The sequence below is a fragment of the Pagrus pagrus genome (assembly GCF_965226575.1).
Source record: "Pagrus pagrus genome assembly, chromosome: 20".
Classification (NCBI taxonomy): Eukaryota; Metazoa; Chordata; class Actinopteri; order Spariformes; family Sparidae; genus Pagrus; species Pagrus pagrus.
Genome location: NC_140207.1, coordinates 10,577,541 through 10,599,336, shown reverse-complemented (window position 1 = coordinate 10,599,336; position 21,796 = coordinate 10,577,541). Strand labels below are relative to the sequence as shown.

The 21,796-nt window shown below is 40.1% G+C and overlaps 1 protein-coding gene across 5 annotated transcripts in view; it reads right to left on the bottom strand.

Annotated features, from left to right (window-relative positions):
- Window positions 1-3,487: 3,487 nt before the first annotated feature.
- Window positions 3,488-21,796, bottom strand: part of pou6f2 (POU class 6 homeobox 2) — an 80,791-nt gene continuing 62,482 nt past the window's right edge. For 2 of the 5 annotated variants that reach the window (XM_084340942.1, XM_084340943.1), the window contains 4 exons: window positions 17,616-17,825; window positions 15,775-15,916; window positions 11,708-11,876; window positions 3,488-6,970 (listed from right to left, as the gene is read on the bottom strand). In XM_084340942.1, coding sequence (XP_084197068.1) covers window positions 6,463-6,970; window positions 11,708-11,876; window positions 15,775-15,916; window positions 17,616-17,825 — 1,029 coding nt within the window. In that variant the 3' untranslated portion in view covers window positions 3,488-6,462. The remainder of the gene's footprint in view (window positions 6,971-11,707; window positions 11,877-15,774; window positions 15,917-17,615; window positions 17,826-21,796) is intronic. The other 3 variants (XM_084340945.1, XM_084340944.1, XM_084340946.1) reach the window with 3 other exon arrangements.

Here is a 21,796-nt window from a genome sequence, read left to right as displayed (position 1 = left end):
GCCTACAAAACTTAGCGGAGTGGAAGAATCTGGAGTACCTCAAAGTACAATTTTGAGGTACTTTACTGACATCCATGTAATGCTGCAGTATACTTACAGACGCAGCAGATACAATAAAAAAATATAAAATGAAACTCCACCTTTAAGAGCTGTGACATCAATCACATCAATCCAATAATAAGATTGTTTTGAAATTGAAACAGATGTAGCCGGAGTCACTGGAGTTATTGCCCTTTATACTTCTAATAACGGCAAATACAATTATTTATGTAGTTTATATATTGTAGTTCTTCTGTTGTGACTGATTTCTCTATTCAAAAAATAAAAACTTTCCCTTAAAAACAGTAATATACAGTAGAAAACAATGCATTTTGGGCAATTTTGTAGTCCTGTATAACAAAACAGTAATATATCAGTAAAATAAACAGCAGAATAATGTGTACAGTTTTGCTGAACAAACAACGAACATGTTTTCCTCACAGCAACATTTCTCTCGTCACAGAAGGAAAAGCACCGGTGTTACTAATAATATTCATTTCATTTACACATTTACACCTCCTGTGAAACGTCAAAACGTCTCCCGTGAAAAATGTTTTTATCGTATTAACAGTTCAGGTAATTGAGACACCTGAGCTCCATCAGAGGAGCGTGACAGATGTCGATTACGGTTGAAAATACACGATAAAAACTGAAGATCTGTGTAATAAAGTGGCTCCTTTACTCCTTCTACTGTTTCACATGTGTGCAGGTAAAAGTGTGAAGAGGCTTCTAGGAACAAGGGATCTACTTTCTAGTACATACGCTGTTAAATCCCCGATACTATAAAACTAAAATTGTGCACAATTAGGACCAAAACTTTTGTGTGCGTGACACTTTCTCATCAGATTCACATCCAGGAATGATTGATGAAAAAAGCCTCTGACATTTACTCTATAATTCTGCGTTAGGACGCCTTTTAACTCTGCTGCTACGCTGCGTTCAAACAGCGTTCGCCGCTGCAGAGAGACAATAGAAAGTAAACTTTTATCAGCGGCGGGAATACAAACAGTTTGAGAAAACAGATATGGGTCAGGAGCTGCATCTGCACAATTACATTGTTAATGGGAAAGACAATGAAAATGGCGCGCAGAGACAACAAAAGAAACATCAAATAAGTCAGTGGAGCCGCGTACACCTCAGCCATCACCACTCAAAAATACATCCAGTGTTTTGAAATGAAGGGGGCGGGGGGGAGGAGAGCTGAAAGGAAGACGAAAAAGCATCGCGAACATCAGTTTTCAGTCTAATGTTAATAATTTATGTTGTCTGTGCTTTTTATTATTATTATTTATTTATTTACTACTTTCTTTTCAGCAGCCTGCCCGTTTTTCAAAGGCATCATGGACAGGGAAGCTGTATCAAACTTTTGAGTTTAGTTTCAAAAGGCTTTCTCCCCCGTTTATTTATATATTTCTTCTTCTTTACACTTGTCTTGTTGTTATTTGGTGAGGCAAACACATGAAGCTTTGATGAGAAGCAAACCTGACATCTATTCTTCTCCACTGACCCCCAGGAAATCTAAATAAATTGCTAAATATTGTATGTAAAGGCTCTTTTCGTAACCCTTTCTCTCATTAAACACATGAAATATTTAGCCGTACTTATTCATCTGTGCTGCGGAAACGGGTTAAATGTCAAACAACACTTTAAATATGGAGGTGTGTACAGGTTTGTACGCCGCTCTTGACCATGACCTCGCAGAGAGAGAAAGTCAGAACAAGTCTGGTTTTATTTGCCATTTTCAATAACCGTGTTTATGTGCGGAGTCGAAAAAGATGAAAAGAGAAGTCGGTGGTGTTTTCTAGAATATTTGTATGTTGCTGAAATCTTTGAACTCTGCACAAACAGTCGCCTACCTGTATGCTTATATCGCACTTTTTTAAAGTGAAATACAGAACAGGCCGTGAACTCAAGCTTTCTTGATTATAGACCAAATCGGACAAACAGCTCAGAATTAAATGTGTTTTGCTTCTGTTAATATTTACAGATACTGAAATCACTGATCGATCAGGATACAGTCTAACACATTTAAATATGGTATTTAAAGGTTAGCCACACTAAACTGTATGAATTTCACTGTATATACTTGTAAATCAACGATAACTGAACCTGTAATTCAATTAAAATGTGTGATTTTCACACCAAATCACATGAAGTAGAGTTGATGACTAAGATGGCAGTCAACTGCTATCTACTCTAGTTATAGTTAGCAAGAGTTTACTTTTCCACTTCATTTGGTTATGTGGAATAATAAACTGAAATGCAAACATTTAAATCAATGATGAAATCATCTTCCATTTCATAGATTTAAATGTGTTTAATTCATGACTTCAACTAGAGTCAGAAACTGAGATGGCGGCAAGCCTACTTGTCGAAGCTAGTTAGCTTCAGCTACCTTGTTAAGTTTTTCCATCATGATTGAATTTACCTTCTGACACATTTTGTTATGTGTAATAATTCAGAATTACCTAGATTAATATAAGTAATACATCAATCTATTTACTAGCTGCATACGTTGCTTAGAAGTAGCTAATCACACAAAATCAAAATGAATGTCACTAGAGTCGAAAGCTCAGTCCGCCGTCGACTTCAATTTACTAACCGTTAGCAGCTTGTTTTTCCCGCTCAAAAAAACTGACCCGCAAACAGTGAAATCAATGATGAATTAACCTTCAATTTTACACATTTAAATATGCGCTTTAGCTAATTCATGAATTCAACTACAGTCAGAAACTGAGATGTCAATTAGCCTACTGCTACTCGTCTGAGCTAGTTAGCTTCGATAGCAGATAAGTGTTTTTCCATTATGTTTGAATTTAGCTAGCTTCTGACACATTTAGTGTGAAATATGTGAAGTAACTGGCAACTAACAACACTTATATTAATAGTTAATTAATATATTTACTAGTTTCATAACTTAATAAGTAATTTAGAGGTAGCTAACAACACAAAATCAAGTTCCACTAGTCCACAGCTGAAATGGCAGCTACCGCTACTCTGCTAAGCTCGTTAACTTCAGCGGGAGTTTAGCTAGCTGCTTAAATCATGATTTGATTTAGCTACTGCCTCAATTAGTTATGTGGATTAAAAAATAATCACCCAATTAATGATAAATGAATCTATAATAAACTAACTAAAGATTTAAAGGGAACTTACTCACACCAAGTATAACATTTGAGTCGAAAACGAGTTGCAGCTAATGTCACTGCTACTCTCCAAAGCTTGTTAGCTTTAGCAGGACCTTAGCATGGTTTCATTTCATCATATTTGAAATTGTTACCACCTAATTAGTTATGTGGAATAACTACTCTAAATCCAAATATATATTCTTTGCATTTTTGGCTTTACGGGACAGATTGTATGCAGGCTTTTTCTATCTTTGCACTGAAAACAGGACACACAGTTCATGTCAAACAATTGTTTATTACTAATTATGGTACAAATCAATGTGACATACTTGAAGCTTTTTTAATTTTTTTTTTTGGAAATACACAAAGTGCTGCTTAACTGACCAAACAGATATTGCTCTATAGATTAAGTACAGTTTTCAGTCTATAAAAAAATGAAAACCAACCTCTGCAGGCTCTTCAGCTTTGGTTTCGAGTTCTTTCGACTATTAACAAAACGTCAAACCAGTTTGTTTGTGTTAGTAAAATTTCCACAAAAAAGCATCGAAAGGTGATTCACAAATCATCCTAATTGGGTTAAGAGCAACATCGCCGTAATCTCCTTTTTCCTCTACGCGGGTCTACAGGTTCTGTGAAAAACTGAGAGGTGAACAGCCACAACGAATGAGAAATAATGCAACCATAATAAAAAACAGATGACCAGAGAGTCACATGTGGCTCGAGGAAACCACTTCACGAAAATAAAACAATCATGTGTCACATAATAATAAATAAAACACGAGCCTCTCCCTCCACTTTGAAGGTGAACATCGACACACACACACAGTGCAGAGTAATCATCTGTCTTTTCTGCTGACCTGCTGCTGCTTGTATGGCGTTTTGTATGATTCTCACAAGAACAGTACTGAGGTAAACCTTGGATGAACGACTGTACATTTCTACTCTTCAATTCTTTTATCTCAGATTTTTAAAGATTGTCAACATCATGAATCTATTTCTCTGTACAATGTGCATAACTATAGAGCTTTGGTCCAGCATTGAGAAGTTGAGCGAAGGCCCTTTCTGTGTCGTGTTTTTTTTTTTTTTTATGATTTTGGTTACAGCTTTTTATTTGTTAAGCCTCAAAACAGATCCATATTCTACCTGCGGGAGCTCTGCTGCTTTCTCTTATATCTTTATCAGGTGGGTGGACGCAGACATGTAAGTTTCTTGGCCTGAAACATCGGAAGCAACGTAAAAAACAGTGATTAAAGGTGCAAATACAATAAAAAGCTAATGAATCTTTTTGCCGTTGACGTGCAGATGAAACTTAGTTTAAATTATATGAGAAGTCTGTGCACCATTCCTGCAAAACTCACTTCCTTCTATTAAAAAACAGACATGTGAAGCTTCTTTATGTGTTATTTAACATTTACCGTGTGTGTGTGTGTGTGTGTGTGTGTGTGTTTTACAGGCAGTGAAGAAGAACACAGCAGTGCACAGGCGACTGAGAGATAACCAATGTGACATGGAAGGACAGATATCGAGCAGACACATGATTCTGAATAAATTGCATCAAATTTCACCTCACTTCAAATTAAGTTCACTCGTTCTGACATGTGACACTTATTCTCAACATTCACCTCTTTTTTTTTTCTTTTTTTGTTCCTGTGAGGGTTTTTTGTGAAAGCCGAGTATTTGGATCGACGGTCCGGGAGGTTCTCGTCCGACGGCGTCGACGTGAAACGATCACTTTAGTACACAGTGATGGAGAGTAAATGAAACACAACATCGGTGGACTGAAATGAAATCAAATACAAAAACCATAAACACATGAAATCTTGAAGAAAATCTGAGCTTTTTTAAGCATTTTCACCGTCGCAGAAATCAATTCACAGGTGAGGAGAAACACATCCACTGATTGTAGCGTCTGTAAACCTTCACTTAGCTGCAGGATATGAAGACTTTCTTCATATTTGAGTTGAAATATTGAGATTATAAAAACAGCTGAACAGGAAAGAGCTCAGTAGTTTGGTCAGTGGCAACAAACAGGCTTCAACCACACACGTCGACTTAATTTCAGGGCTTAATTAAAGGGTTAATCATGGAAAATAATGTGTTAATTATCAGTGAAATTAGCAAAAAAATCTTATCTGTAATAATCCGTCTTCATGTGGTTTGAGTTGAAGCATGCAGAGGAACATTTTTGCATAAAAGGAAATTCATCCAACATCTATATTGCCGTGATTACAGCGGACACGGTCGCGGCTGTTTGACATGATAGTGTTATTTTTTTAATAAGTTGACCCACAGAGTGAAACACTTTAGAAAAAAGGGGGAGAGAAAGCCGCGTGAACAAATAAATAAAAAGTTAAAATCTTCACCAGTCCTTGAGCTGAAATTTATGTGTTCTTTGGCTATCAGGCTTTGGCAACAGAATGACACAGTAGCTCGAAACAAAGCTGCAGTCGACTTGACAGACACTGAAACCCCTCATCGTCATCCTCATCATCATCATCGTCACGTGAAAGTCCTTGGTTTTTACTCTCCCTACGTCCGTCCTCTGAAACAATCTCATGAGATCATTAATAAATACCTGTAAAAGTTGTACAAAGTTACACCGTGACTGAAAATATTTGCAGATGAAACACAAATCAGAGGCAAACAACATTATTATGCAATTGTTTAACAGCAAAGGTTAAATTTTTTTTTTTTTTGTTGTCCAAAAGAGAAACTTTATCGGCGTGATTTCAATCAGAAGACAGCGTTTTTCAGTTTTTTTTCCTTTGAAGATATTTACATACAAACAATGAAGAAAAAAGTAAGCGAGACAAAGATAAAATGTATACTCAACCTCACACATATAGCTTAGATTTGCCAGTACAAATGTAAAAATTTAGAGCACATTTACATTACAAAATTATTCTTAGTACTCAGATGCAACAGACTTTGGTAAATAGTGTTTTGATTTGGTATGATCTCTTTACTAAATCCCTCCACGTGGGAACCAAAATTTGGGCGATAGTCTGGTCTGCAAGGCCAGAATCTAAAACTCTTTGAAACAGCACACCGTATGTTTTTACATAATTCTCAGATATTAATCTCTTTTTTCATGTTTTTGGTTTCGCCAAGGTCATTTACATAGCTGTGGTAATCACACTGACAACACATAGTTTTTGTTTGCAAACTCATGACTGTCCGGTCCAGGTGACTCGGGAACATTTCTCAGTTCTCGTGTCAAGAAGAGTTCATCCACCTTTGTTGTTTTTAATGGCTGCCACTTTTCCACTCCGCTCTTTTAGTCGGAAGGGCTCGTTCATTTCGGGAGCTCCTCTAGAGAATCGGTGAGAGGGTCCATTGGTGCAGCCGGGCCGAGGTCGGGCTGTTTCAAACGCTTTATTGTGTTTTTCAAGGCTTGCCTCTTGTTGCAGAACCAGACACGCACCACCTCCCTGTCATAGTTCAGTTTCTCGGCTATTTCCGTCATTTCCTGTCCGGAGGGGTGCGTGTTCTTCTCAAAGTGGCTGTTGAGGATCTCGAGCGCCTGCGGGGTGAAAGAGGTCCTCCGCTTGCGTTTTTTGGAAGGCTCGCTGCCGATAAACTCAGTCAGGTTCTGCATGCCGGATCGGTGGCGGGCTTCAGCCTCGGCCATCCAGCGCTCCAGAACGGGCTTAATCTTCTGGGCGCTTTTAGGGGTGATGTCCAACTTCTCAAACCTGGCAGGATATAAAAGGCCAGGGTTCAGTTTGCCTGTCAGACTGTTACCTATAGTGTTCTCTTGGGCTTCCTGTGGTAGGAAAAAGTGGCTTCTCAGGATGGTGTGTCTGGGGAGAATTGAGAAAAAAGAATCTTACTTAGGTGCCCTGCCAGAACAAGGGATAAGCTGCCTGCCTTTTTAGTCTCCTCAACCAGAATGCCACAGGGACTGAGACTAACATCCAGGTACACATCCGAGCCAAACTCCTCTGTATTCTGCACCTGGAAACACCTCAGCTGCAGCAGCTGGAGGTGACGGCCGCCAGCAGTGTGTTAATTTTCTGGACGGCGCTGTGGTTCTCTGTCCCAGATTGGCAATAGTGGAGCAAGGAGATACTGCCAACGGCTAAAAACAGGTCCAGCTGAACCAAAAACAAACATCTACCTAAATGTTTTAAATACTGTTCTTCAAAAAGTCAACAGAGAAACAAAAGAGGAATTACTCCCAAATATCCCACTTCTTTTCCCTCAGGTGATAAAAACCAAAAAAATCCACTAATGCATGCAGTTAAATATGGCACCATGATTTATTTACAAAAAGAGCTTGAATTATTAATCAAAATGTACATTTAATACATTTTTCAAACTTTCTTTCATCCCCCAACAACGTCTCATTTTATATTTAATAAGAATACATTTACACACTCTAATCCTGAAAGTTCCCGCAACTTTACGGCAGCGCGACACATAATTCTGACTTCACATGTACTTTTAGCGAGTCACAGTCAGAACGGAGCGTGAAGCTTTTAATAAAAACACTGGCAGCTCGATGACTCTGTCAGGTGCTTTTACTGTGATGTGAACAGAAACTGTGTGTGGTGTCAAAATAAAATATGATGAAGATGATGGTAGAAAAGATTCCTCTCGTGTCTGTAATGTTTGTTTAATGGTGGTTCGTACTTTTACTAAGAATACTGCAATTTATCAGAAGATATTTATTTTTTCATTAAATGTGACAAATGAAAAGGGATCTTTAAAGTTGGTTATTAAAGATTATTTTGTATTTGTTTTTTGTAATGTTTTAGATATTTCGTAGATTGATTTAACACCACCCTGACAGTTAATGTTGGTCTTTCATCGACAGAATGGGACCTGATTGGCCAACAATGGTTTAAAGTTCAGAGCAGAGAGCTGAACCGATCTGACCGGATAGATTTAAATCATTTTTGGGGCTTTGTTCGTTTGTTTTTTGTCGTTTCACAGAGAGACGAGGACGACATGAGATGAAGTTACGGTTCGGTTCTAACTAATGACACTTAGTCATCTTTGTTAATAAGACATCGGAGCTGTCGGGACGTCTCATCACAGAAATAAGGACTCAATGTTAGTCTGAAACTGTCTGGTACAAATCTGAGTCTCACATTAGAAAATCTGCTTAAAATAGATGAATGACACCTTCCTCATTGCCAGCTGACAAGTTTGCCTTTCAGTTTTGGAGGCCAGAGACAATTTTGAATATGTTTTACTTTAGTCAGCCTTTCAAACGCAAAGACGGATGGCAAAGTACTTTCATGTCAACTTCCTTTACTAATGTGCATCATTGCATTGCGCCAGAAAAGGCCATCACAGCCGCTTGGAGTTGAAACCGCTGAATACACCAGTGTTACCAGTGTCTGTGTTAGTGTCTGATAATCCAAAGAATATTTGCGTTTTTTCTTATATGCGTCTGTGTTTTTGACGATCTCGATCTGAGCTTTAAAAAAATAAATAAACACGATAATGAAATCTTCATTTTACTTCTCGTGTGTGTTTCTGGGACAACGTGAGCGTGCCGAGCGCGAGCGAATGCTTTTAGCTGACAGCCCTGATGGAAAGACAGCAGAGATCTACCAGGAGTCTCCGCTCTCTGTGGAACAAACAATGCACACAAGACATTTTTAATGGCGAGGTGAGCGGCTGCAGACAACAACAGTGAGGACCAAATGCCCATGCATGCATGAACTTCCTCTGTTTCTACACCTCGTTGGTGCTTTCCTCCTTGTCGACAGGCGGTATTATTTATAACCCTCCTCCTAAACAGTGGAAAGAGGAGGGCTCCATACTGCGGGGAATACATTAGTAAATATGAGGAGTCACCAGAGACAGGACATTTCATGGATCAACAGGAAGCGCAGATACTAAAATGAGTTGAGAGCTGCTCAGCTGGGGTATGCACTCCTTCCACTAGTGCATCAGCACGAGGGAGAAATGGCCCTGAATGCACCTCCAGCCTCTCTGGCTCTTCTTAAAAGTACTGTAGGAGGCTGCTTGGACATGCTGTGTGTTTAGGCTTACAGTCTCCCTGAAGGTTTACAGTCATGAACCAGAGAGAGCTGCGTGAGAGGTATGCGCTCAGAATCAGGACGAGAGTGACCTAAAATCTACAGTATACGGAGACAAACGATCAGATTTACCTCAACAATATCAGCACAAGTCACCTCATCCTCACGCTGGTTCACTTCTTACACGTTTGCACTGTGTTACTACAGTATGAACATTTAAATTAGGGCTGCACGATGTGGTAAAAAATAGAAAAAACATCATATTGCAGTTATTTTGAATTTGATGTTTTGATTGTGATATGATTCACAGTTAGTGGGAATGATCATTTTTGGATCACAACTGAAAAAACTATTAAAATAATAAATACAACACTAAAAAATTTGACTTTTGTTGTGCTCTATCTCTGCTGCACTACAGTAGTTATAACGCTGTTTTGTCACCAATATCTTAATCAAAAAATGACAGCTTCAGGGATTCGCACTTGGCTGTATTGCAATTTTGATAATATTTCAATTAATGTGTAGTATAAAGATAGAGAGCTGCTGTATGGTTGGTTAAACTTTTGGAAGAAAAAAGTGACTGCTTTACATTTAATTGTCTGTTTTTAAGACATTCATTGATAACTGTCAGGGAGGAGAGGGTGATATTGTAGCCGTCATAAACTGTTTATAATGTGGATCGATCCTATTCTCTGGTTTCTGCAGAACTTTGTTGGTTTTGTTGAAAATCATTGAAAAGAACGTTTCTTTATGACATCGAAATCATTGTGATACATGAAGTGCTTCAATTTGTTTAACTGAATGAGTCGAAAGACATTCGTGGCTGCTCATTTCACCCATTAACAATTTCTAAACTCATTTTCCTGACATGTATTTTATCAAGATATATAATGACAGAGATATAGACATATTTTATTCATACCGCTCAACCCTCCTGTCAGGTACAAGGACTTTAATGTATTTAGCTGTTCTATATAATGTCCACATGAATTCTCAGCAATGTAAAGACAGAAATTAAGGCACGTTATAACATTTCTTCAAATGATAAATGTCCAACAATTTAAAATTTCTATCAGTATCTTTCCTGTTTTGTTACATTCATATTATCTAAACTAACCAAATTCGAGGACACACTGCTCCATCATTGGTTTGATGATGCCCTCTTGTAATGCCTGTGCCTGTTTAGATAAACTAATAAAGTCCCTGCAAACATACTGAGCAATGAAAGGAGACAAGATGGAAGCATCTGTCAGTGTCTGTTCACTGTCTGGGTTCAGAGTCGGAGCCCCAGAGCTACCGTGACGTCCCGCCGCTCCTCAAACTTCATGTCTATGTTGATGTTAACTAAACTAAAGCATGTGAAGTTTCTGCCCCTCTACTTAAAACATCAGGATGTCATGTCCGATGTCATACAAACAAAAAAATTGTCTTAACGGCATGCATAACAGCCCACAGAGTGTTTATTTTTGAAGCTAATGGCTTTTAATGTATGTTATAAATATTTGAATTATTCCTGGCCGTGAATATTTCATGTGTGATTTTAAGACTTTAAACATTAGTCGGGCCTCATAAGAACCCCCGGCTTCTGTAGTGTTTCACATTTTATCGCCCGTTTGATGTTGATGTGATGAAATTTTTAAAAGAGCGTGGCAGCGCCATGTCACATAAACAGTACAGGTCATCAGCAAAGCACATGCGCTGCAGAGGGACATTAAAATTAATACAGGAAAAGGAAAGAACGGGAATTTTACTGAAAAAAAGGAGGCCAAAGACACTTTGATGGTGTTAAGTTCTGTGTGTTTTTGGCAAAGAAAGACAGAAAATTTACCATTTAATCAGACTTTAGAAAAGACTTGAATAAATTACTTCTTCTTGTAAACTTTTTAATTCATTTTACACTGAGAATTAATAATTTTGCTATTTGTTTCTGTTGAAAAAGTCATATTTGGGCACAATGTAGCCCAATTTATCTGACTTGAAAGGGAAATACGGCTCATTTGGCATACTCAGGCAAAGTGTTAGTCAAGTGGAACAACAGGAGGGATGAAACACTGATTGTCTGATTGTCTCATGAATATATAATGCACCATTTATGACTAAACTGTCCTCGTGGCAGCAGTAAAACATGGCAATCTTATTAACAGATCATCGCCGTCAAGCTCTCTCATGTTCAGGCGGAGCGACCGGCATCAGGCCTTAGTAATTATTAAATGCTTTAAGTGCTTCGTGTAATACTTGTGTATGTATTTTGCATAAGTAACGCGCGGCTGTCATGTCAGCTGGTGAGAGGGAAGCGAGAGGAAGGAGGGTAAGTAGAGATGTGAGAGCTTCATTTGTCAGGGTGGTGATAGTCAATTATGTACTTTAATATCTTAATAATGTCTGTTAAAACATGGGATGAAATATAGATGACAGTTATGAGCACCAGACAACTCAGAGAGACTGCACGGCTTTATTTGCTTTCATTTGACAGAATTAGGACATATTGATCAGAAATAATGAGTATTTTATTGTTAGAGTTTCACCCTCTTTGTTTGTTCGTACCTGCAGATGGCAGACTGGCTGTACGCCGGCCCCTCGGCGGCGCTGAGCGCCTGGCCCACCTGAGTCTGTGTCAGGCCCAGGGACAGCCGGCGGATCTTGAATGCTTTGGCAAATTCACGAATCTCCTCCAAGTTGACCCCGTCCACCTCGCTGGGGGCTGTCTGTGGGTCTACAATACAACACACACATCTCATTTGATTAGCCCTCTGCTCCCCCGTCGCTTCCCTCATTTTTCAGAGTGAATGGAGCAAACATCCAGACATATGTGATCATGATCGTCTTCAACAACTTAGAAAAAAAAAAAAAATTGTCCTGCTCTGGGTCAGCACTTATTATTTCTCTTTGCCCCTGCGCTGTAAACTGCTTGTACCTGAGAGATGTTTTGAAGAATAAATTCATCTCAGGTGTGAATGCAGGCGTGTCATGGCTCTGACTTGCAAGTGTAAATCTTTAATCTCACATACAAAAGCAATATGGACAAAACCATACGACACAGAGCCCGTCAATTCAAAAGATGGATAGATTTTGAGGAGATAGATACTGTAGGTATTTTCTAATTTTCTGTATGAATACACATATTCTAAAGCTGGTACTCTGAAATACACATGAAATATGTATATGGACATTATTTCATCCATCTGACCCTCAGTGAAGACAGTTCAGGCCGTCAAACCACCAGCGAGCCTCATGCACAAAGAGAGAGACCGCTCTTTACACAAAGAACTGCTGTTTGTGAATCTCCACATCTGAAAAACTTCACTGAAGCATTTTGAAGAATTTCCCTGCTAATAAAAAGTGATTTCACATTGTACATCAATGTCAGGTGCCCCGGCATCCTGCTTACTAAAGCAAAGTTTGTGCCTCTGAATTATTCATCTTGGTCATTATCAATGAATTATTAAAGGAATCCTCCAAGCGTATTTAAGCAAAAATCTATGGGGCTGCCATCTCGTTGTGCCTCATAAGTGACGTGTAGCGTATGCGGCGTGCTCCAGACGTGTGAACACTTGGAAGATGAGGAACTAGAGACTAAATGGGAGGGATGAGCACTCACAGCTTCGGGTCCCATCATCTCCACATTGATGAGCATCTCTTCATCATTCCCAACAGAGTCTATTTACTCAGTGGTTTGAAAGACTAATGGTACTCTAAAGTGGCGGTGCTCGACTGGCCTAAACTCTGGATCCATATTTGTCTTTGAACATCAAGTCACAACTCAAACATGATTTTAGATTTAAGCCCCTCTAATTTATTTTGTGATAATGAACGGTGGAGTAAAGCTTTCGCAAAACAAACAGAAAAGTGAATAAAACGTTTCAAAAGCCAATTAAAAAACACTGAAACAATGGAGACAATCAATTTCTGGACCCTAAAAGCTTCTTTTCTTTACAGCAATAAAACACTAAAATGCTTAATAATTACAACAGGACAATGTCAAGTTAAACAGTCAATTTCTCTGCTGATAAAGACAATTAGAAAAACCTTTATAAATAACAGATAAGACTTGTCTATTATGTGCCGGGACTGTCTGGTTTGTCGACGCTCATTTTTTGTTGAAGACGTTTGTGACCTTTCATTATTTTTTTGAAAACAGCTGTAATTAATATTTTTATAACAAGGTATCAAATAATGATGTGAAAAACACCGACAACACTGGTTAAAATTTAGAAACACAAGTGATGGAATTACTTGAGACTTTGCAGATTCAAATTATACATTGTTGATAGGTTATCACTAGCTGTGATGTGTTACCAATCAGGTATTGTTTTGGGCTCACAGGGGATTCAGACAAAGATCAGATTCAGAGCCAAAGTAGCACGTTGTACGATTAATTTCATCAAGATCCATGCACACACTGGTAATCTGTCAATCCACATTTAATAGTATATTTCAGCTTATTGTTTAGCTGTCTGGCCAACAACTGTCACTATTCTGGGTCTCTCATTGCACCGTTAGCGACTAGCTGGTGAACAAAATGGAGCAATTGTCAGCTGAAGAGCCAGATCATTTTCTCAGTAGTTGGTAGAGACCAAAAACAGAGCTAAAAGTGAGTAAATATTGGACTTACATTTGCCAGAAACACTACACCAAATATGTATATAATAATATGTATGTAATATTGTTCGTAAACTGTCGTAACAGCTTTAAGAATGTGGCCACGCTGTACAGATTGCACCTGCCTGACATCTGATCATAATGTAGGGAGGACCACCACCAGATGATCTGATCTGATCACATTTTTATCACAGGATGTTCTGAATGAATTCAAATCTGTATCAACAAGCATATCCAGACAGGATATTCAGCTATGGCATGTTATTGCTGGGTGTAAATAAGTAAGTGTCATTGAGAAAGGTAGTTTAACCCACTATTTAAAGATTATAGCTGTAGTGGTGAAATGAATGGCAGGTAGCTTGTTTGTATGCTCAGCTGACGTTCTCTGGATAAATAAGAAAAAACAACCTCAAGGCGAAATACTGCTGACATTCTTCTTTCTGATTGACATTTTCCCATCTGATTATTTCATATAACAGTAACAGACATTCTCAATTTTTTAATCTGTTTCTGCACTTTGTTTGTGGCCAGCGAATGCAATGACATTTCATCTTCTCTCCTCTGCAGACGACTCTGATTCTGTCATGGGATTTTGCTTTGTGTATGTATGCTGTAAGCGATATTGAGGGGAAGTGATATGACTCATACTCAGCATAAAGCATTAATTCTATTTACCTCAGAACTGAACCACAATGATTTTGTGCAGACTCAAAAATGGTTTATAAGATATTTTCCAAGCTACGAGTAAATACAAACTAAACACAGTGTCTACAACAGGTTGATCAATGGCGACTTGTTTTTTTATTAAATTCAGCGGCATTGTAGCTGCCTTTGAAATGAGTTTACATGGAGTTTAGGGGAATCGACTCTGACAAATGAAATTTATCTGAATAAAACAGACTTTTTAAAGGCAATAGCTGCATGCTGACAGACTGTGGCCCAGTGATTTATAAGGCTCTGCCAAAGGCCCCCGCATTGGGAGAATGAAACTTATGTTCATTATACATAACACACGCCACTTTGGATTATCTAATAAACCAAAGAACTGACAGTCAGGAAAAAATAAAGCAATCGTAGGATGGCGGGGATTAGTCAAAAGCTTTCCACGCTGAGGGTAATGTAGATACTGAGTGTCCGCCATGTTGAATCTTTAGACACTGCACCCAGATTACAAAAAGATATGTTTATTCTCTTACCACTGGCGGCATCTAGCCATGTAGATAGTATTGGTTTTATTTGCCAAAGTTTTGAGTTATCTGTCATTTAGATTTTTCCTCCACCTCGATACAGTGGAGGTCATCAGAGTAGTGCAACAGCAACTTAAATTAATCTAGGAATAAATAATTCCCTTAAAACTTACTTAGGAAGATTTGCTTGCAGCACCTGTGTTGTGTTAGAGCAGCGAAGAAGAATTGTTTTCCGGTGTGTAATGTTAAGCAGAGCTAACTGAGCTAACTGTGAAGTAGCAGGATCACCTTTCTCCTTTTCCCCTAGCCAGTGTTTGGTTTGTCAGTTCTGTAGAAACATGGTAGTGTTCAGGTCATTATACACTAATGAAAACATAATTGTAAATATTACAGTTCAATTCAATTCTGCCCCTTAATCCTACAGACTGGACCTTTAAAAGGGGACAACACCAACAATGAATTGATGCTACCGACGAGCTTTGCTTATGTAGCCATTTCTTGATAAATCTCAGTCCTCTGTTCCCCAGTGTTGTCGAAACACATCAAACATACTGTAGTGTATTTGGAGTAAGTCTCACATGCACCATCCTGCTACTCTAAACACTCACTCGAGCACCAAATATGTATGAATCCGCTGCCGAAAATAATCCCTGACATATACACTGTTTCCTCCCGTTTTTCTAAAAGCTACGGTTCCCAGAATTTACTCTTGACCTAACGTTTTAATGCACATTCACTGTCACATTGAAGCTACTAGAGTCAGAGGATTTTGTTCTGTGTATTTGAAGGCATGTTGAGTTTTGGTGAGCTGTGTCGGACACTTACTGCTGACCAGCTGCCCCACGCTGAGAGCCGAGGAAGAGGAGGAGGTGGAGGAGGAGGAAGAGGCCTGGTGGAGAGGACTCTGTCTGTGGGGCATGTGGAGCAGGTTGGGCTGAGACGACGCTGGGCCTGTCTGACCCTGCTGCTGGACACACAAACACAAACACACAGAGCTGACACAATGATTTGACAGCAGGAAGTACAGAAAATATCCATTATTTCCTTTACTTCATCACGATAATCAGTAATCATGTCATAATGATGACTGGGCTGTAATATTAAATCTAATCAACCAATCAACGGCTATTAAATTAGCCACTTAGAAGCTGAATGTAATGAGATTTACCTTGTAGCAGATGATGAATAAATGTTAATTACTACCTGGAGTATTTAGACTGACAGAGCAGAATATAGTGTCAATAGTCTGCTCAATAGACTACAGCAGTGAGAGTCAACTCGGGCACTCCACTGTCTCTATAATCGCTTCTTTGCAGAAAATCAACTGAGTTAAAAAAACAGGAAAAGCGCTCATGACAATTAGAGTCTTCTCTCTCGTCATCGGACTCGAGAGGATGCTAATAATGGCAGCCTGAATGTGAAATAAAAACATGTGGACACAGCAGTACCCGTATCAAACATAATTCATGATCCACAAGCTACGTGCTCTGATGGCGGAAAAAACGATGTATTTTCATGTTTTATGCACATTTGAATTGCTTTTACAAGATCAAGATGGTACGCCTTCACTTTTAAAGTGAAAAGCTGTCTCCGCTATAAGCTGGGGCCGGCTTCTCCTCTCCTTCTTTGCAATTAATTATTTTCTCTGTGGCATGTGTTTGTTTGGATGGTGGGGGGTGTCAACGGCGATGCACACACTGTCAGGACTGTTGACAGGCTCGGAGAATTATCTAGCTTCACTGGAAATATTCTAGACTGCAGGCTCTGACAACCGTAAATTATGCCCGTGGAACAATGTGTACATGCAGGCTTTGAAGTGGAGACAAAAGCATAAACATTATCACAAATGCATTAATTCATTCAAGAGTATGATCTGGTGTTTTCGGGGAGCCACAATTAGGTGTCCATCTGCTGAGAGTTCATCCATCCCGCACTGCGCCGGCTTTCGATGTGAACTTTTACCCTGTAATTCTGCGCTGACATTGCCATTATCAAGTCAATAACGGTCTCGTTGTTGTGTGCATGCATCTGACTTCACACTGTTGCACCGTATAGATCTTTAAATTGTTTGAGCTTCTACGCTTACAGCACGAACTCAGAAAGAAAAGGAACTTGTTTGTCTTATTCCTTTAAATCAAAACAAAATCTTTCTTGTTCAGGTCAGAGAGGACAAATCATAAGTCTGGAGAGAGTGACTGAGGAAGGAGAGGAGGAGGGAGGAAGAGTGAAAAGACAGAGAACAGAGAACCGACGCAGGAGTCTTTGAGTTTTAAGTGGGGTGATGAAAAGTGTTGCTTTGTTTTTTTTGTTTTTTTTGGGCTCTGCAGGGGCGCAGCAGTCTGAAAGGTTGGCTGACAAGTGCCTTCCAAGCATGCACAGACACACACTAAAACACACACACACACACACACACATTTCTGAACAATCGTACCAAATGCTGCGATTTTCCAAGTTGGATGATGCAAATGAGCATTGAAGCAGGAAAATATGAGGTGTTTAGCATACAGCAGACCGTACTTTAAAAACAAACAGAGCTCTGGTCTGACTCCACTAGGTGTTGCTCATTCAGCGGTTTTAAAGTCTTGATCTAAGTGTTGAATAAGCTGCTCTATAAGATATCTCCCTCTGTACGTGTGTGTGTCTTTGTGCATCAGAGTATGTGTTACCTGCTGTCCAGGCTTGATTGGTGACAGCGTGATTCCCTGGGTGTTGATGACAGGCAGGATCTGATTGCCGATCACCGTGGCGATGATCTGGCCTTGAGCGTTGGTCAGAAGCTGAGGTGTAATTGGCTGTACCTGCAGTGCTGGGTTGCCACCCCCTGATTGGCTGGAGGGCCCTGCAGAGTTGGGCATCAGTGGGATTGTTCCAATTATCTACAAAGGGGGTAGAGAGGAGACGAAATCAGCTGGGCGGTTTTAAAAAGAAGATGGAGCAGAGAGGGTAAACGCTACTGGAGGTATCCGTCTTAATGATCTCTGCCGCTGTGAGTCTGTTATTTTTGGGGGGGCTTTTTGTGTGTGATCAGAAACAAAACACGGGCCGGTCATTTCGCCGTGTTTCCAGGCTAATCAGAGCACTCAGCTTTCCAGTGGAGAAACATGCACAAGTGTCCACTGATCATCTGTCACTGAGGAGGTTTTACAGGCTAGAGCAAGTGAAGCCAAAGCAGACTGCTGGGAGCGCACTGCAAAGGTCAGCGCTGAATACCTGTGTGTGTGATGGTGCACACCACTGACTGTATTATCCATCACCAGGCCAAGACCGGGATGAGTGTGCGTGTGTGTGTGTGTGTGTGTCTAAGTGTGTTTGTGCTTTAAGTGTCTTTGTCTGTCTCTGGTGAGAAGGAGTGAGGCTGCTGAGAGACAGAGACCCCCATTTCACCCTCTCTCTCTCTCTCTTTCTCTAACACACACACATAGATGGAGAGGAAGAAGCGAAAAGAAAGACCAAGAAAAGAAACAATACGAGGGAGAAAAGAGGAGCATCAGAGAGTGAGACAGGACCCTGTGTTTCTAATTCAACTCGGGGTCCCAGGGGTACTTCACCCCTCCTCCACCCCCCTCCAGCCCCTGCTTTCCTCTCCTCTGTGGCTGTAATCAGGAAGGGCAGATCAAAGGGGGCGGCAGAGTGTCACTGCAGCGTTTTAGCTCTCAGAGCTGCCAGAGTGTGGCCAAGAGTGGCGCTTTAGGGGGGTCTTAGCACCTCTTCACCATGATGAAGGTTAATGTCATCTGGGGACTGGTTCTGAGCAGCTCCTGAGCAGCCGTCGCCCTGGCCGCCCCCCCCGCTGACATCGCTCCTCCACCAAGCCTCATTACACCGGAGAGCGGCTCAACGTGGATGAGACGGCCATCAGTCTAAATTTTGTCCCACTTTTTGCAAAAAAATGCACTTTTCTTTAAGTTTATATTTTAGTAGAAGCTCCTACACCTCAACTCAAAGCGACACAAAACTGCAAACAGCTTCTTAACAGCATGAACCAACCGTTTTCTCCCCCTAGTCTGTATCGCCACCGCTGCTGATGTGTTCCAGCGCATGATTCGCCTCCCCCTCTTCTCTACCCCGTCTCTTTGACATAATAGGGAGGGATCAGTGAGAGAAAGGTGGGCCGACAATCTGTAATTCATCCCTGCCACGGCTCATTTGCTTACGTTGCTTCGCATTAGGGGAGAGATAATTTATCTCTCTCTCCGCGCCGGCTTTACAAATTCCCTGTAATGCTTTCCTGCCACTTAGCATATTTTATTGCCTTGCCTGACGCTCTTGTCTCCCGAGTCCCACTGATCCCGCTTTGCATGCCACTGTGGCAGGGAACTTGTTCCGCTCAATTATTCATCGTCATTGGACTAAGTGGTTGTTCTATAAGCATAATAAAAGAGCAGGCGAGTGACAGCTCCGCTCTCGTCCCTGTCCCACCATGCAATGCTTCTCCATCTGACTATCTCGGGCAGATGTTTCATGGCAGAGTCTCAAGGCTCTTCTGGGGCTGGAAGGGTAGAGTCTGTAGTGCAGACAGCTGTCTGAGTGTTGATTTATAGACAGCGGGCAAAACTTGGTTATACATTTTTGGGTAGAGTGGCCTTTAGTTTACAGTTTTAGATAATCAAGGCTGGATACCAAACCTCAATACCTTATGAGTAACAAGATGAATGCATCTGTAGCACAGCAGCAAAAATGTTATTCTTTTAACAAACATTTCCAGATTTAAATGAAAAAAAGCATTTTCTTTTTTACTTTGGCCTTTTTTTTAATTCAGGCAAAGGTAGTTATATAGAGCTGCAACAATTACTCAATTAGTTGTGAGCTATTAAGTAAAGGCCAACTATTTTGATCATCAATTAATCGAGTCAGATTTCTCTGATTGAAGCTTCTTAAATGTGATTCCTTTCAGGTTTCTTTACTCGTCTATGACAGCAAACTGAATAACTTTTTCGGTAGTGGAAAAAACAAGGCATTTGAGGACATCATTGGGCTTTGGGAAACAATGAACAATGTTTTTCTTTCTTTCTTTTTGTGACATGTTATAGACCACACAACTAATTGATTAATTCAGGATATAATCAACACATTAATCGACAATGAAAGTAATTGTTAGTTGCAGTTGATTTTGTGTGTTTCTTGTGAGACTAATGCTGCTCCAGAAAACTCGGACCTATTAGAAAAAGTACAATGGAAAACCACTAATCCACTTTCTTACCCTGACTACATTATTTATATAAGGCTAGGGAGTTAAATGTTTAAATATGTACAAGTATAAATGTGCTGTAAAATAAAATGTATAACGGCGTTTGTTGCCTCGTGTCGTGTCAATGCAAGGAGGCTGCACTGCTGTGGGGGTCAATTGTGCATGTGTGTTTTGGCATCTTGCACCAGGAGTGCTTTGAGGTCGGAGGTTGGAAGTTTGAACGAGGAAATTCGGACAGCAATTGCCAAATTAGCAAAATGTCATTGAAACGCATCAGTTTTTGCTATTAAATCCTCATGATTGAACTGATTACAAACACCAGTAATGTTACACATTAGAACACTGCACAGCTCACATTCGGTGAGTGTGTGCTTACAAATCTGCAGTACTCAAAATCAACCAGCAGGAGATTCACTCTCTCTGCAACTAGCCTAAATTTGCTGAAGGTGAGCAATCATTTCCATTTCTTAAGGTGCAATTTCATTGTACCAACATTTCATAAATAAACAGCTTTCAGTCCCTTCTCTCACCCCTCTCCTCAGTCATCTTTCAGTTTCTTCTCCTTCCTTTGGCTCCCTGTGTTTGCCTCCTGCTCCAGTTCGTATGACATGTGCGTAACGTGCCTCTCTCCACCCGGCAGAACTCATTAAGATTATGCTGCTCTTGTTTCCACAGAAATGTCATCTCATCTCTCCAGCCAGGGCAATCTGTGTCTTTAGCCATGGTCGCCAGGCAATATCTCTGCCCATTTTCTCTCCTCCGCTGTTCATGCAGTGAATTGAGACCCAAGAGGGAAAATGTTTGGGAAGTTGGGTCCTAAAGCTAACATTCAGAGCAAATCAAAGCCTCAAACAGTAGACACATATTGGTGAACTGGAGAGAAGACATTTCCTGGGTAGGGTGGAAGGTTTTCCATTAATTTAAGAGCATTTGTTTTATTTCCTCAAATATGCAGATATAGTAAATTAGTGCAGCAATGATTAGTTGTTTAACAGAAATTAGCTGATCAACGTCAAAGCTTTTCTCTGTTTTTATATCATAATGAATTTAATATCTTTAGTTTTTGGAACGTTGGTCGGACAACATAAGCAATCCAGGAACTTGTAGGGCATGGACAGATTGATACAGAAAATAATCAATAGTTGCAGCCCAACAGTAGATTTACAATTACAAGGTCAATAGCAGTTTACAGTGATCTAAGGGCTGGAAGCTTCCATCAATACACAGAGCACACTTGTGTTGTGGTTCAGCTTCACTCACTTTACAGGCTAACTTGCTTTGCAGGTTAACTGTGCATGTGATTCTTACTAAAGCGCTCAGCAAAGGCTGTGAATGCTGGGAGGAAAAGGGAAGAATAGCCTGACAGTCCACATTCAGGGTAGAGAGGGTTTCCATACACCAAACACACAAACCATTTTCAGGGTCTTCGTCTTTCATGACGCTCAGTATGCTGCATGAAACAGTCCTTAATGTCCAAACTTCCCGACATATTTTTACTGCCATATTAAAGCTGATAATTTGCACTGAACAGAAGATGTTGACAAAAACGCCTCAGATTCATAAAGGAAAAAACATCTCAGCTGCGAGAGTGACTTCACAATATTCTGGCTTTTATCCACAGACTTAATCACTGTTGTAGAGGCAGCGGGGACAAAAGAG